This window comes from Cavia porcellus, unplaced genomic scaffold, assembly GCF_034190915.1.
Source record: "Cavia porcellus strain 051 isolate PalLab524CR breed Dunkin Hartley unplaced genomic scaffold, mCavPor4.1 scaffold_28, whole genome shotgun sequence".
NCBI classification, from domain to species: Eukaryota; Metazoa; Chordata; class Mammalia; order Rodentia; family Caviidae; genus Cavia; species Cavia porcellus.
The window spans coordinates 31,177,634-31,191,905 of NW_026947511.1; the positions used below are offsets into that span (position 1 = coordinate 31,177,634).

Sequence of the window (14,272 nt, forward strand, 5' to 3'; positions counted from 1 at the left end):
CAAAGTGAATTCAAGGCCAGCCTAAACTACATGAGCCCCTCTCAAAAACAAAACAAAACAAACAAACAAACAAAAAATAAAAAAAAGCACTATTTGGTGTTAAGAAATACCAAGATAAACATGACATGGTTTGTCCTAGGGGAGCTCAGTCTTGTGGAGATAGAGAGATTAGTGACAGCAGAGGTTTTACAAAGTCCTACAGGACCACAGTGAATGGACAGAACAGTTAAATTCTGCTCAGAGCAATCACAGTACTTGTTATTTAAGTCAAATCTTGAAGATGTTTCCCATGCAGAAAAAGAAGGAAAGGTGTACTGAGTCAGCAGCATAGCACACACAAAACACGGACACGAACAGCAAATAGTTCTATATAGTTATAATACAGCATGGCTTCAGAAGGAGCAAGGGGAGTGGAAGATGATGCTAAGTACCCAGAATGAGGGGGCTCTGTTGTAAGTCTTGAATTCCACTGCAGGGAAAAGTGAGAACCATGCTCTTGATCCTTATTGTGTCATAAGCTGCTTTGTACTACTTTGTATCCCACAAAAGACAAGGAATGACTCAGATCAAGGAGTACTCTAGATAAAAAGTTTAAAGAGTGAATACACTTCAGTTCTATAAAGTCTAGTTGTCCCTTCTTTTACCAGACATACTAACAAAACCGTAGTCTCCTATCTGCCATGAATGCAGAGCAAGTCTCTCCTGCTGCTTACTCGAGAAAAAAAAAAAAAAAAAAAAAACGAGGGGAGAGGAGGGAGGGAAGGAGAAGCGAGGAGAGGGGAGGGAAAGAGGAGGGTAAAAGAAAGGATCATACCTTGCCATACATGGTCTTAAAAGCAGTTTTAATTTTTTGCCTCTGGTCATTGGAACGGTTGGCCACAACATCCACAATTGCCTGTTCATCCGTCCCTGAAGAACCATAAATGTTAAGCAAAGACAAAGTCTACTTGGTGCTCCTAGAAGTCACCTATGACACTGCCTACAAGGCAGGGGCCGACAGGTTATATCAAGGCACACAAACACAGGTTGACACATGACCTGGTTTATGATGTAAAGGCTTTTTTTTTTTTTTTGTCTTTTTCATTTTTATCGGTACCAGGGATTGAACTCACGACTGCCTGCTTGCAAAGCAGGCGCTTATGCCGCTGAGCTAAATCCCCAGCCCCCGATGTAAAAGCTTTTTGCCTTAGCATCAATCAGTTTAACATATGATATAAGACAAAGTCTGTTTTCCTCACCAAATCCCTTCATGGCTTTGCGGAGGATTTCTGCATCTCTCATAGCATCAAAGTTGGCAGCTGGCCGGATTGTCCCCTGAGTGCCCTGAGAACGAAAGGCATACAATCCAAATCAGGATCTTCTGCTGAGCGTAAGACTTCCCCAGATGTCATTCAGAGGCAAGAATGTTTGGCTTTAAGGCAAGCATTTTAGCACTTTTTACCAGGGCTCAATCTAGAACAGATAAAAGACCTATCCTGCTTCTGGACAGATTTTTCTCCCGCTAACAGCCAGCAAGACACCAAACTTCCAGGAAACAACGAAACTTGTGAAATTAAAGTTATGATTTTCTGATGCTTGGCTCTTCTTGGTCAAAGAGAGGAGAGAGAAGAAACTGATCTACCCTTCAGGTGATCGATAGAGTGAGATGAACAATATTTGATTTGCAAACAGAAGAAAATAATGACTTTAGTGAAGCAGACATAAGCATTCAATGAGTTTCAAATTAGCAATATAAGTTTATTAATAGTTCTTCACTTCCTATATGGATTCCTTGTTAGACATGAATTTTTTTTTTTTTTTTTTTTGGTCTTTTTCCTTTTTATCGGTACCAGGGATCGAACTCATGACTGCCTGCTTGCAAGGTAGGTGCTTATGCCGCTAAGCTAAATCCCCAGCCCAAGACATGAATATTTTATAATAAGAAAAACACACAAAATGAGCCATGTGTGGTGGTATACTATATGCCTGTAATCTCAGCACTTGGGAGGCTGAGGCAAGAGAATCATTATGAGTTCAAGACCAGCTTGGGCTACAAAGTGAGCTCAAGGCCAGCCTGAACTACATAGTGAGAACCTGTCTCAAAAAGATCAAAACTTGGCCAGGGATTTAGCTCAATGGCCTAAGCACCTGCCCAGCAAGCGTGAGGTTGTAAGTTCAATCCCCTGTACCAAAAAAAAAAAAAAAGACAGAAAAAAAAAATCCAAATCAAACAAACAAAAACCCCACACACATGAAATGAAGTCATGATTAAGAGATTTTGGGTGGTACAATATTCTTCCACTATTTTATAAGAAAACAAGCCAAAAAGCAACACATAGACTATTTTTAAAATATAAACTTATGTAAAAATTAAAAATTCACCATTAAGCAACTATTTCATGTAAGACTCAGCAATAGATGTTAAAAATAGTCTGTAACATTACAACAAATAACTTGCCAGACACCATCATAAACAAGTGATTAAAATTAATTACCATTAGTAACAGAATAAATCCAAAAATAAGTACCTCTAGCTATAGTGTGTTAGGAAAACAATTCTGTGGAATTCCTGGTACAAGCATAGCCTGAATTTAGCCTGGATGAAACATTAGACAAACCCCGACTAAGATATATTTCATAAGCTACATGTAGTGGCACTTGCCTATAATGCCAGCACTTTGGGAGGCTGAGGCAGGAGGATTTCAAATCTGAGCCCAGCCTGGCATTTGAGCAACATAGTAAGACCATGTCTCAGAAATAAGAAAAGTTTGGGGCTAGGTTCAATCCCCAGGAGAAAAGAGAAGGAGAGAGGGAGGGAAGGACAGAGAGAGAGAGAGAGAGAGAGAAAGAGAGAGAGAGAGAGAGAGAGAGAGAGAGAGAGAGAGAAAGAAAATCTATAAAGTAACTAGCAGTGTGCTTTAAAAGTGTCAAGGTTATGAACAACAAAGACCGAAAAACTGTTTAACGTTACAGAGGCTTTGAAGAATGTGATAATAAATTCAGTGTTTCATCCTGGATTTGTTCTTTCTTTTTTTCCCCTGGATTTGTTCTTAAACCAGAAAAACTACATTATTGGACATCAGTAAAATTTAAATAAGCTGTGAAGGGTGGGTGAGAATACCATGTCAATGTTATTATTACTTCCTGATTTTGATCACTGTAGAGAAGTTTCACAGAAAGTTAAGGTTTGGAAATCTGTATGAAGACCATATAGAAACATTTTGTGCTATTTTTGCAAATCTTTTGGAAGATATTATTCCAAAATTAAAAGTTAAATACTCGAATTTAAAAAAAACTTTAGTTGAAAGCTTCCCAAAGTGCTGAGGCTACAGGTATGTGCCTGGTAGCAGCTTTTCAGGAAAACTATTTCAAAAATTAATTAAGTGGTGCTGGGGATCAAACACAGGCCCTGATTATGGGCTATATTCCTATCCCCCCCAAAATAGTTTTATGGCCAATAATCTCTTCCACCTACAATCTTACCACCGGACTTCTTTCTATCAACAAACTTTAGTATCCAGTCTCCACTTTCTAAGTTGGGAATGTAAGCAGACAACTAACAAGAAAATATTCCTAGGTGATTTCAAGGAAAAATTAAAATCATTCAACTTGTGCCAAATATTCAAGTATGATTTTTTTTCAATATACTGTCCTTATATAAAACAATGTATCAAAAAAACTAAGATAGTTTCCTTTGGTGTAATTAGTGTCACTTAAATTCTAAGGAGATTAAAAGCCTTTGCTCATACCAGTTTAGACAGTAACAGAAATTAACTATCATTATGCACACAATTTGAGGATTCTCTATTCTCTAAAAGAAAAAGATAGCATTTTATTTTTCATCTGTAGGTGAAAATGTTGATATACTCTCTGCTGAAAGTTACTCTTTATCCTCTAGGTCTTACATTCCAAAGAAATCAGACTCTGTGTTTTTTTCTTTTTCTAATTTTTTTTTTCATTTTTTATCGGTACCAGGGATTGAACTCACAACCGCACACTTGAAAGGCAGGCGCTTATGCCGCTGAGCTAAATCCCCAGCCCCAGACTCTGTGCTTTTATGATCAAAACTCTAAGAGACATTTCTCACTACCAGTCCCACCTTTTGATATCTACATGATTCCAACCTTCTTGCTGAATGACAGCTATCACAGAAAGGTCAGCTGGCCAATTCCCCACCCAAGACAGAAGTTTTCTTTTATAATTTTATTCACACAGATGTTACACTCTCTCCCTGTCTGTCTCCCCACAACCCCCACAGACACACATTCGTGCACACCTACAGTCATATCACCCAGCTTCAAGGGCTAGGAATATAGTTCAATGGCACAGTGCCTGCCTGGCAAGCACAAGGCTTGAGTTCAATTCCCCATATCAAACCAAACCAAACCGTATCAACCAACTTCTACCAAGGGACTTCAATGACTAGCACCTCATCTCCTGTAAAGTAGCCTGTGTACTGTTATCTAAAAGCACCTCCAAAGTCTACCACTCTGTTATCTTCTACCTATGGTTTCTAGGTCTAGCTTAAGGTGCTGTTATACAAAATAAGTTGTAAATGTATGTATTGTACTTTAAGTGTTTAATGTTTAAAAAATCATATTTAGTCAAAGATGATGTCTATAAAATCATGTAAATGCTTAATCTAAAAATCAGAAATTCTCATAAAATTCACAAAAGTTAATTAATTACTGATATAGAATACAATGAACAATCAACTTCAACAGAAAGCATGGGAGCCGCTACTACTATGTGCTTTGGAGGAATATTTACTCTTATCAGGAAACCAGCACTGTGTACTATAGCAACTACTGTCTGAAAGTCAGAAGAGCTAGGATCTGGTTTCATTTTGGTCTCAGCTTGGTCTTTCACTAGCCATATAGTCATTAGACAAGTTTCTCAACCCCTATGGAGCTTAAATTCTGCATATCAGGAGAGTGAGCCAAAACAAACACTAACATATTTCACTTCCAATACTGTAGTTCTGCTTGCCTGGGACTTGAAAATGCTACACTTCCATGATCGTACAACATGGAAATCATTAAGCAAATTCAGATAAAAGCTAGAAGTGTTGTTTACATTCCCAGTGACTTTCAGAAGATAAAAAGAATTAACAAGATGATTTAAGAATAAAACAGTATTAAAATAAGGAAATAGGGGCCAGGGATACATGGTTTAGTGGCACAAGTCATACCTGGCAAATGCAAAGTCAATTGGCAAATGCAAAGTTCAATTGCTGGTACCACAAAAAACAATTAAATTAAAAATAAAAGAAGTATCAGAGACTGGGTAACAATTTCATGCAATATAGGAAATCTGTGGCTACTGAGAACTCTATCAAGATTTAACAGCTACCATATTTAGAGCCCTGCCCAGCATCACAAGGATAAAAACCATACAGTTGAGCTCTCAAGTGGTCAGGCAGGCATGGTGGCACATACCTGTAATCCCAGCACTCAAGAAGCTGAGGCAAGAGATCAATGCAAATTTGAGGCCATCCTGGGCTACAAAGTGAGCTCAAGTCCAGCCTGAACTGCATAGTGAGACCCAGTCTCAAAAAGACCAAAGAGAGAGAGAGAGAGAGACAGAGAGAGACAGAGACAGAGAGAATGTGAGACATCAGAAACAAATGAAAGCACAGATACAGGATCTAGTGATTTATAATAAACGTAAGAAAACCTTACTCACTTCACTGCCATAATCCAAAGAAACAGGAGAGAAAACAGGATAGGAAGGGAAGGATTCTGTACTGATCTGAAAGAAGAATGAAGTTATAAAAGGCAAGCATGAGGTCATGAGTTTGATCCCCGGTACAAAAAAAAAGTAAGTGGAAAACAAAACCACCCTTCAAAAATCACTGACAGAAATAGCAATTACTGAGTCGCCCAAGTTTATAACTATGATGCTGGTAAGGGCAGGACAAAGGAAAAAGAACAAAAACCAATAACAAGATCCCATCTGAATCTCAAGGATAAAGTTATAAGCAGCATTATCTAGGATAAAAGCCTATGCTTGTCTTACCAAATTTATCAGGACAAAACTTAAAGCAGATAGACCAAAGAAAGCAAAGATTACAGCCTTAAGTTACTGGAAAAGACTATTCCCCTACTTTATGGAAACCACTAATGTCAGCAAAGGACTGGTGCCTTTATCCAGTCTGAGTTTAAAAGGTTGAAGAAAAATACCTGATTAGGGTAAGGAGTTTGTCCTCCAGGATACTGAGAGGGCATCTGTCCTCCTGGAAAGCCACCTATATGTTAAAGACAAACAAATGAAAAAACCCAATAGTTTATATAACTTGCGTTTTTCAAAATAGTATTGATCACTCTGAATACAAAAACATGAGAATGTTCATCATACTATGTCCTATATTAGGATAATTTTTTAAATACCAATATCATGATTTATTGAATCTAAAGCTGTATTTGTTTACAAAAACTTTCCCCTCTTACTCTTTTTGAGATAGGGTCACACAAAGGCTATTAAACTTGCTGGGCTTGAACCTTTGATCCTCCTGACTCAGCCTGTTAGAGTGCTGGGGTTATAGACATGTGCCATCACACAGGACTAACCTCGTTAATATTCCATGTTCTACAAAGATCCCAACAAACAACACTTTAAAAAAATAACTTGAATTAAATTCAGTTCTGATTCCATCTGAAACGGCTGACAACAGGGGATCCAGTATAGGACCCTGAAGTGCTCCAGGCTGGCAGGATCAATACAAGGGATCTGGAAACTAAAGCCCTGTAAGAAGCAAGGCCTCACCACTCTCTCACTCCCTATCCTGCCACTGACCTCCAGGAAACTGAAGAAACCAAGTAGTTTTTATTGTGTCGAGCCATGAAGATTTGAGGGAGGCCTAACTGAAAGGGTTACCAGAGCCCAGTTTTGTACACAGGGACCTGGAAACATATTCATAATTCTCACCTCACCTGTGATAAATTCAAGAGTGCTACATACTCACTTTGTAGCAGGGTACAAAGTGAAGTTCCTAAAGTGTTGGGGACTAGGCTGTGTAAGGGTTAAGCTGCTAACAACAGTGCTCTCTGGCTGTGTTGGGAAAACTCAGATTCAGTCTTAGAAGGCTAGGTAACACGGCAGCTGAAGACCCTGGCTTTCACTCCCTATTCCAGGGCAATAAACTGCCAACCTAAGACATAAGACACTTACCTCAATTTGCAAGATTTACCGCTTGAAATCTCTATTTTAACTTCAAGGACTTTCTCATTTTTAAGTGCCTTTTGCCTCAGATATGTCCTCCATTTTCCTGAACGCTGCTGATTATGTTAAGGATCCAGTAAATACTGACAGTACAGAGAAGACTTGGTCTTAGTTCCAAGAGAGCTCTGACCTTCTTGGACCCCCATAAATCATACTGCATTGTCTCTTTTATTACTCCTTCACCATACAATTGGGAGCCTGATCAGCTTCTGATACTAAAGGATTTACTTTTTTTTTATGATCAGATTGAGGCAAATGCCATTCTGCAGTTTACTGATATATACAGTCACCTTAAAAAGTCAATCTCGACTTCCGGGAGAACATGGCGGATAGATAGCAGCAGCTATGGAGGCTCTCTGAGATACCCTACTTAAAATCCAGGAATGGTACAGGGCGAGAAGTCCTAAGCAAGGGGAGACATACCCTGCTGACCCAGGAACGAACTAAACTAAGAGAAACCAACTGGAAATGCAATCCCGGTACTATAACAGGAACAGATAAGGTCTCAGCTCAGAAGCTGGAGCCCACACCACTGGAAGCCGCGATTTGAATTTCCTACAGCTGCTGCTGCATCCCAATTGGCACAGCAAAGAGAGAGGGGTGAAAGCTTTGAGAGTGGGAAGTGGCGAATGGAGTTGAGAGCGGGACTGGCCGGGAGCCCTGCATCAACCTGTGGTGAGTGAGCGGATCAGGGAACCTTCCATAAAGTAGGAGGCTTCAGCAAAAGACATACTGGGACAGGGCAGACCAGCCAGAACAGGACACTGCAGTGTCGTTAGTTGCATATTCCCCTCTCAAGCAGGATTGGTGGGGAGTGCCTGGCCTGGGTGTCGCCGCTGACATAACACCCAGTACGGTAGCCCAAACCAGGTCCCAGAGCCTGGAGGTGCACCCTAGCAGTGAAGCCTTTGGTAGGTTGATCTGGAGGGGCGGGCCAAGCATAGGCTGCCCAGGGCTGTGTCTCCCTAGTATACTGCAGTGGGCAGGAACACCTAGCCAGTGCAATTCAAACAAACCGTAACCGACAAAGAAAGAAACTGGGCCTCCTATATACGCTTGTATGGAAGGAATAAAAAATATGGGAAGAGGGAGCAACAAGAAAGGGTCCTTGGCCCCCAATCCTGAGAAACATGCAATAGCAGACACGGCACCAAGACATGGAGCGGTATCTCCAGAGCCTCACAGACCAGTTCAAAAATGAAGTTATTAACGACCTAAAGCAAGATATAAGTAGAATAGTTAGAGAAATGCTAAGCACCGCCCAAGAAAAAAACAGATGATGGAATGGAGGAAAAGAAAAAAAGGGGAGAATTATTTGATGGAGAAAACAGAAAAAACAGAATATGTGAAGCAGGTTCAAAGAGATTACCAGGAAACTAAAAACTCCATTGAAAGCTGGCATAACAGCTTGAAAGAAACTAAGGATAGATTTTCTGAACTGGAGGGCAGATTTGTAATTTGGGAGCATGAAATGAAAAACTTCTTAAAAATAACAAGAAAACAAACAGCAATAATACAAAGGCTAGAAGATGATAAGAGGATCTATAACTTAAGAATTAAGAACATAAAAGAAGAAGTAGGAACACAAACAAATGGACTACAAAAGCTATTCACAGAAATAATCCAAGAGAATTTCCCTAATTTAGCAAAAGGTAATGATACTCAGATGTCTGAGGCATACAGGACCCCAGCCACCTACAACCCAAACAGAGCTACACCCAGGGATATAATAATCAAAATTCCAGAAATCCAATATAAGAACAGAATATTAAAAGCCGTCAGAGACAAGAAACAGATCACTTACAAGGGAACACCTATCAGAATTACAGCAGACTTCTAGGCACAAACCATCAAATCACGAAGAGCATGGGGGGAAATAATTCAAGCTTTGAAAGATAATAACCTCCAGCCAAGATTGATATATCCTGCACAACCATCCCTGGAAATTGATGGAAAAACAAAGTGCTTCCTGGATAAAGAGGGACTAGGGGAATTTGCAACCACCAATTCAACTCTACAGAGAATACTGCAGGATAGTCTAAAAAAGAAAAATACCAAGATTCCAGAAATAGTGGCAGAGAGGCCACAATGAATGGAGCAGAAAGAGAAATGAAGAAGACAAACTGACAACTAATGACAGAAAAGGAGCTCAACAGAAATGAGGCAGAGAAGATTGGATGGTAGGAACAGCTATTTTGGAGAAAATAAGACATCATAATAGCTAGTGCTAATTTAGTATCATCTTGTTTTGAAGTCCTATCAAGCTTTTATTCTGTCTCCATTGGTCTTAACAGGTTGCATCTTATTGGATTTTATTATATGTGATAATATAAGCAAAAACTTTTATAGACAAGGAGATTATACAGAAACCATTGTTCATTTTCTGTTAGTTGGCTCTAAATACCCTGTAATAATGTCATTCCCTTGAATGGTTTTACATTGTCTGGATATGTTTGGTGCTACAGTACACAAAGTTATACTCAAAGATTTCAAGGAAAGAGACACTATGGTAACGTTTTATGTCAGGATATCTTGTGGTGAAACACTGTTTTGCTTAAATGGTTATGTTTTGACCCTCGCTGTTTTGTTGTTATGCCCTCTTTTATCTCAATCTCCTTTTTTAATTACTTTTTAATTTTTACCTTTTTAATTAAGGGAAAAATAAATAAAAAATAGGATACATTATAGTAACCTACTTTGATTTCCTATTAACTTGATTTGAAACCCTGTATTGCCCTCTCCATCTTGTTTTGACTGATTTTCCCCACTTCTGCTTAGCTTGATAGTACCAAGTTCGAAAGTATAGGCAACAACTGTGAAGACAAGATTCATTATGATGCCCATTCTGGTTGACTATTATCTTCTTTTAAAGTCCTGTAATGTCTCCAATGTTTTGGTTTTATTCTTTACTGCTTTGTTCAATTTTATTATAACTGATGATATAGGCAATTCTTAAGATAGCAAGAGGCAGTACAGTAACCATCGATCACCTAGTATTTTGTTTTTACATTATCTATTATGTCCATCTTTTTGATTTGACTGACTCTGTTCTGATATGTTGCATTTCGTTTTACTCTCTTCAAAAGAAGTAATAAGAACTGTGGGAGTAATAAAACCCAAAATGTGTAATTGTCATTGTACAAAAGAAAAGAAAGTGCTCCAAAGGTTATAACTGCATTTATGTTTAAGAGTATAAGATAGATAACCATATTACTGAGTTTTGTTGGATTATTGAACAAAACTGTTTGCAATCTCACTGTTTGAAAGTCCACTTTATATGCTCTAATTTTGTAACTTGAACAATTATTTCTAAGATGAGAATATGTAATCTATTAACTAGTGATTTCTTACTGTTTATTTTTTAAATTTTGTATTATTTGTACCCTTTTTCTGTTTTTTTCTTTTTCTCCTTAAATAAAATTAAAAAAAAAAAGTCAGTCTCTCAAAAGAAAGAAGCTGGAGAGCTCAGATTATTAATATTTAACATTTTCTTTTTTAAGATTTAAATGTCAGACAAGGATTTACTTTTTTTGGCCTTGGAACAGATTTTTTGGGGGAGGGGGTACTAGGGATCAAACTCATGACCTTGTGTTTTCCAGACAGGTACTTATGCTACTGGGAGCTAAATTCCCAGTTCCAAAACAGATCTTCTAACAGAAAAAGTGGCTCCTTGTCTCCATTTCTTTTTTCTTTTTTTTTTTATTTTTGGTCTTTTTCCTTTTTATCAGTCCCGGGGATCAAACTCATGACTGCCTGCTTGCAAGGCAGGCGCTTATGCTGCTGAGCTAAATCCCCAGCTCCTTTGTCTCCATTTCTTTAAGCTCTTCCATCTAGTTAATATATTTAATGAGACCATGTATTTAAAATTATTTACAGCTAGGCATGGTGGTGCATGCTTGTTATCACAGCACCTGAAGAGGCTGAAAAGGAGGATTTTGAGTTTCAAGGCCAGCCTGAGACACATAGTGAACTTAATGCCAGCCTGAATTACACAGTGAGATGTGTCTCAAAACATATACAGAAATAAAATAAATTTACAGAAAAATACGAGTGTTCACAGAAGATAAACACAAATATAAACCTAACTTCTCTCCACAGCAGCTGAAAATTGCACAGCACTGTATGACAGCATTTCTCTCTGGGCAGCTAGTACCTACCAGGTACTGGGAACTGAGGAGGACCAGCACCACCATAAGTCTGTGCGGGTGGCTGGGGATAGCCAGAAAAACCCGATCCACCTGGTGGGGCTCCAAATCCTTGGCCTGGAGGAATGAAAGAACAGTCCAATAAAGTATAGTGAAAAATTCTCATGCTTGTAGAGCAAACTTCAGAAAAATGTCTACCACAACCAGGTGAGAAAATGCCACAGTAGCAGGCTTGTCTATATTTCAACTTCTTGTAAGTCCTCCCACAGTAAAAAATAAATTTAAAAATTTTACTACCATTCTTCTTCATTATAAGATAAACTGCTAAGATTTTGCTTTTTTAACCGTCAGATAAGCTGGCCACAGTCATGCTAACTAAAGTGCCTTCATCAGTTCTTAGGACTACAAATACTCAAAGGGTCACATATGGGACCTTCGTTACATGAAATTTATTCTAGTTCCCTTCACGTCAGAATTTTCTAGATTACTCCCAGCTTTCAGCACTTCCAACAGCCTATATCCTTCTATCTTCCCATCCTTAATATTGTCCTTAATATTCACAGTTAGAGCTAACAGTGACTCTTGACCTCTTACCAAAAAAACAAGAAGAGGACAAAGGAGAGAAAAAACAAGTACTCCAGCAAATCCACTACTACTAATTTCATAAGCCCTAACTTACCTCCAGGGTAGGCTGGAGCTCCTCCTGGCTGCGGGGCACCAGGACAGCTTCCAGGGGCCGGATAGCCTCCAGGGGCTGGATAGCCTCCAGGTGCAGGGTAGCCTCCAGCTCCTGGGTAGCCGCCACTGGGTGCTGGGGGGTAGACACCTCCTCCCATTGGAGGAAAACCACTAGGATAAGGATACTGACCAGGAGGGGGGAAAGATGACTCCTGACCTGCAGGCTAGAAAAATCAGAAAAATTTTTAGTTAAACATAATCATAGCGAAATATGACAAATCTTTTAAAAAGCAATAAAAATTACTATAGAGGTCTCTCCATTTTTTTTTTTTTTTACTTTTTATAAATTTCAATAGGGTATTGTAGTGTACACCTGTAATCCCAGCACTCAGGAGGCTGAGGCAGGAGGATTCCTGGGACTCAGGTGGTCAAAACCATCTTGGGTAATATAGTAAGCAGTTGTCTCTAAGGAAAAAAAACAAAATCAGACTCTTTCTCTTCAGCCACAATACTACACTATGTTTCCTAGACCAGTGAATACTGGTGAGAGAATGTAGACAGAAATGTACAGCACTTCTAGGCTGCCTCTAAAAGTCGGTGTCCAATTCTCCGTGCTCCCCCTCTTCCTTTATCTGCCAGCCAGATGCAGAGGATCCAGCAGTGGACTCTGAAATGCTACTGGATGGCCTGATCAATATACCAGTTTTTCAGAGTGGGAACTAAAACACTGTAAGAAATAAGGCTCTCACACCCACCCAATCACCTCCCATCCTGCCGCTAACCTCCAGGAAACTAAAGCAAGCAAGAAGTTAGTTTTTATTGTATTAAGTCATGTACATTTGGGGATTGTATTATTTATTTTTGTCTTTTTGAGACAGGGTCTTACTATGTAGGTCAGGTTGGCCTTGAGCTCACTTTGTAGCCCATGTTGGTCTCAAACTCAAAACAATCCTCCTGCCTCAGGCTCCTGGGACCTGGGATTACAGGTATGTGCCATCATACCTGTCCAGCATGAGGATTGTATATTTTAGCAACTGGCCTAACAGAAAGGATCGCCAGAGCCCAGTTTACTGAAGAGAGGACTGGAAACATACTCATAAAGAGAGCTACATATTCCTTTTATAGAAGAGTAGGTATATTATCATTCACATATGTAGGCTGCTCTCTATAGTCTCCCAGGATTAGGTAACAACCTGATAAAATCATAAAACTGAAATGCATAATTCTTAGTTTTGTTTTAACTAAGTGTTTAGTGCTCAGAACAGTATAACTATCAAGCCCAGGGCCCTCTAATTCACTACAATTTATATGAGTAAGCTCTTCTTACTTAAAACTTTGACACAAAAATAAGAAAGTGATTCATGATAGGTCTACCTTACGTACTTGTTTTATTGGCTTATATTGTACAACAATTAACTTGCTTTCTTTTTATCTTTATTTTTTTTGGTATCGACAATTGAACTCATGACCTCATGCTTACCAGGCAGGTGCTTGTGCCACTGAGCTAACGCCCTGGCCCAGCAGTTAACATTTTTAAAAATTGATTTGAACTTTAACACTTTGGACAATTTCACATAAAATTAAGGTTTTTGACTTTACTTGAAGTACTAGAATAGCAGCAATACTGGTCTGCCTCTCTGTGTGGTCATCGGCTAGAAGTGAGCGCAGTCTACTTTCTATAGATGGACACCTGACTTCACTCACGAATTCTTCTCAGTGCCTCGGGGCACTTGATTTATGACCGCCGCTCTCGCAATCTGTCCTGAGCATCTGCTATGGGATACTAGTTTCAAGGTTCTGAGTTATTTTTGCATTTGAAGTGGCAATACTTACAGGATATCCAGGGAAAGGTGGGTAGCCTGTGGAAGGATAGCCTGGGTATGACATTCTGAAATAATTTTAAAAAAAAGTCCTCTGTAATTTCTTAACAGTCTTACAGTCTTTGAAGATATGCAGATAAACATACAATCACATACATATGCAGTTTTGTGGTAGGCATTAAAAAGTAGGTATTAGAGGTATATATAACACATAAAATGTTTCATTTCACCCTATTTACCAATATATACCAGCATAACACAGTAAAGATTCCATTTTCATTCTCATACCATGCAGTTTTTGTCATATCTGAATCTACTAGTCTTTTATTTTTTGGAACTGAGGATTGAACTCACAACCTCGCGCCTGCCTGGCAGGTGCTTGTGCCACTCAGTTAAACCCCTGGCTACTAGTATTTTATTTATGGAATA

General features: G+C 39.0%; 1 protein-coding gene across 4 annotated transcripts in view; it reads right to left on the bottom strand.

Moving 5' to 3' along the window:
• The window catches only part of Anxa7 (annexin A7), a 30,240-nt gene that overhangs the window by 8,563 nt on the left and 7,405 nt on the right, over positions 1-14,272 (bottom strand). Inside the window, exons 1-8 of one of the 4 annotated variants that reach the window (XM_063239335.1) lie at positions 13,857-13,903; positions 12,397-12,488; positions 12,025-12,247; positions 11,358-11,462; positions 6,162-6,226; positions 5,665-5,730; positions 1,239-1,323; positions 815-909 (exon numbers count right to left, since the gene is read on the bottom strand). In XM_063239335.1, the coding sequence (XP_063095405.1) occupies positions 815-909; positions 1,239-1,323; positions 5,665-5,730; positions 6,162-6,226; positions 11,358-11,462; positions 12,025-12,181 (573 nt within the window). In that variant the 5' untranslated portion in view covers positions 12,182-12,247; positions 12,397-12,488; positions 13,857-13,903. Of the gene's footprint in view, positions 1-814; positions 910-1,238; positions 1,324-5,664; positions 5,731-6,161; positions 6,227-11,357; positions 11,463-12,024; positions 12,248-12,396; positions 12,489-13,856; positions 13,912-14,272 lie in introns of those variants that run through there. The other 3 variants (XM_003473790.4, XM_003473789.4, XM_063239336.1) reach the window with 3 other exon arrangements.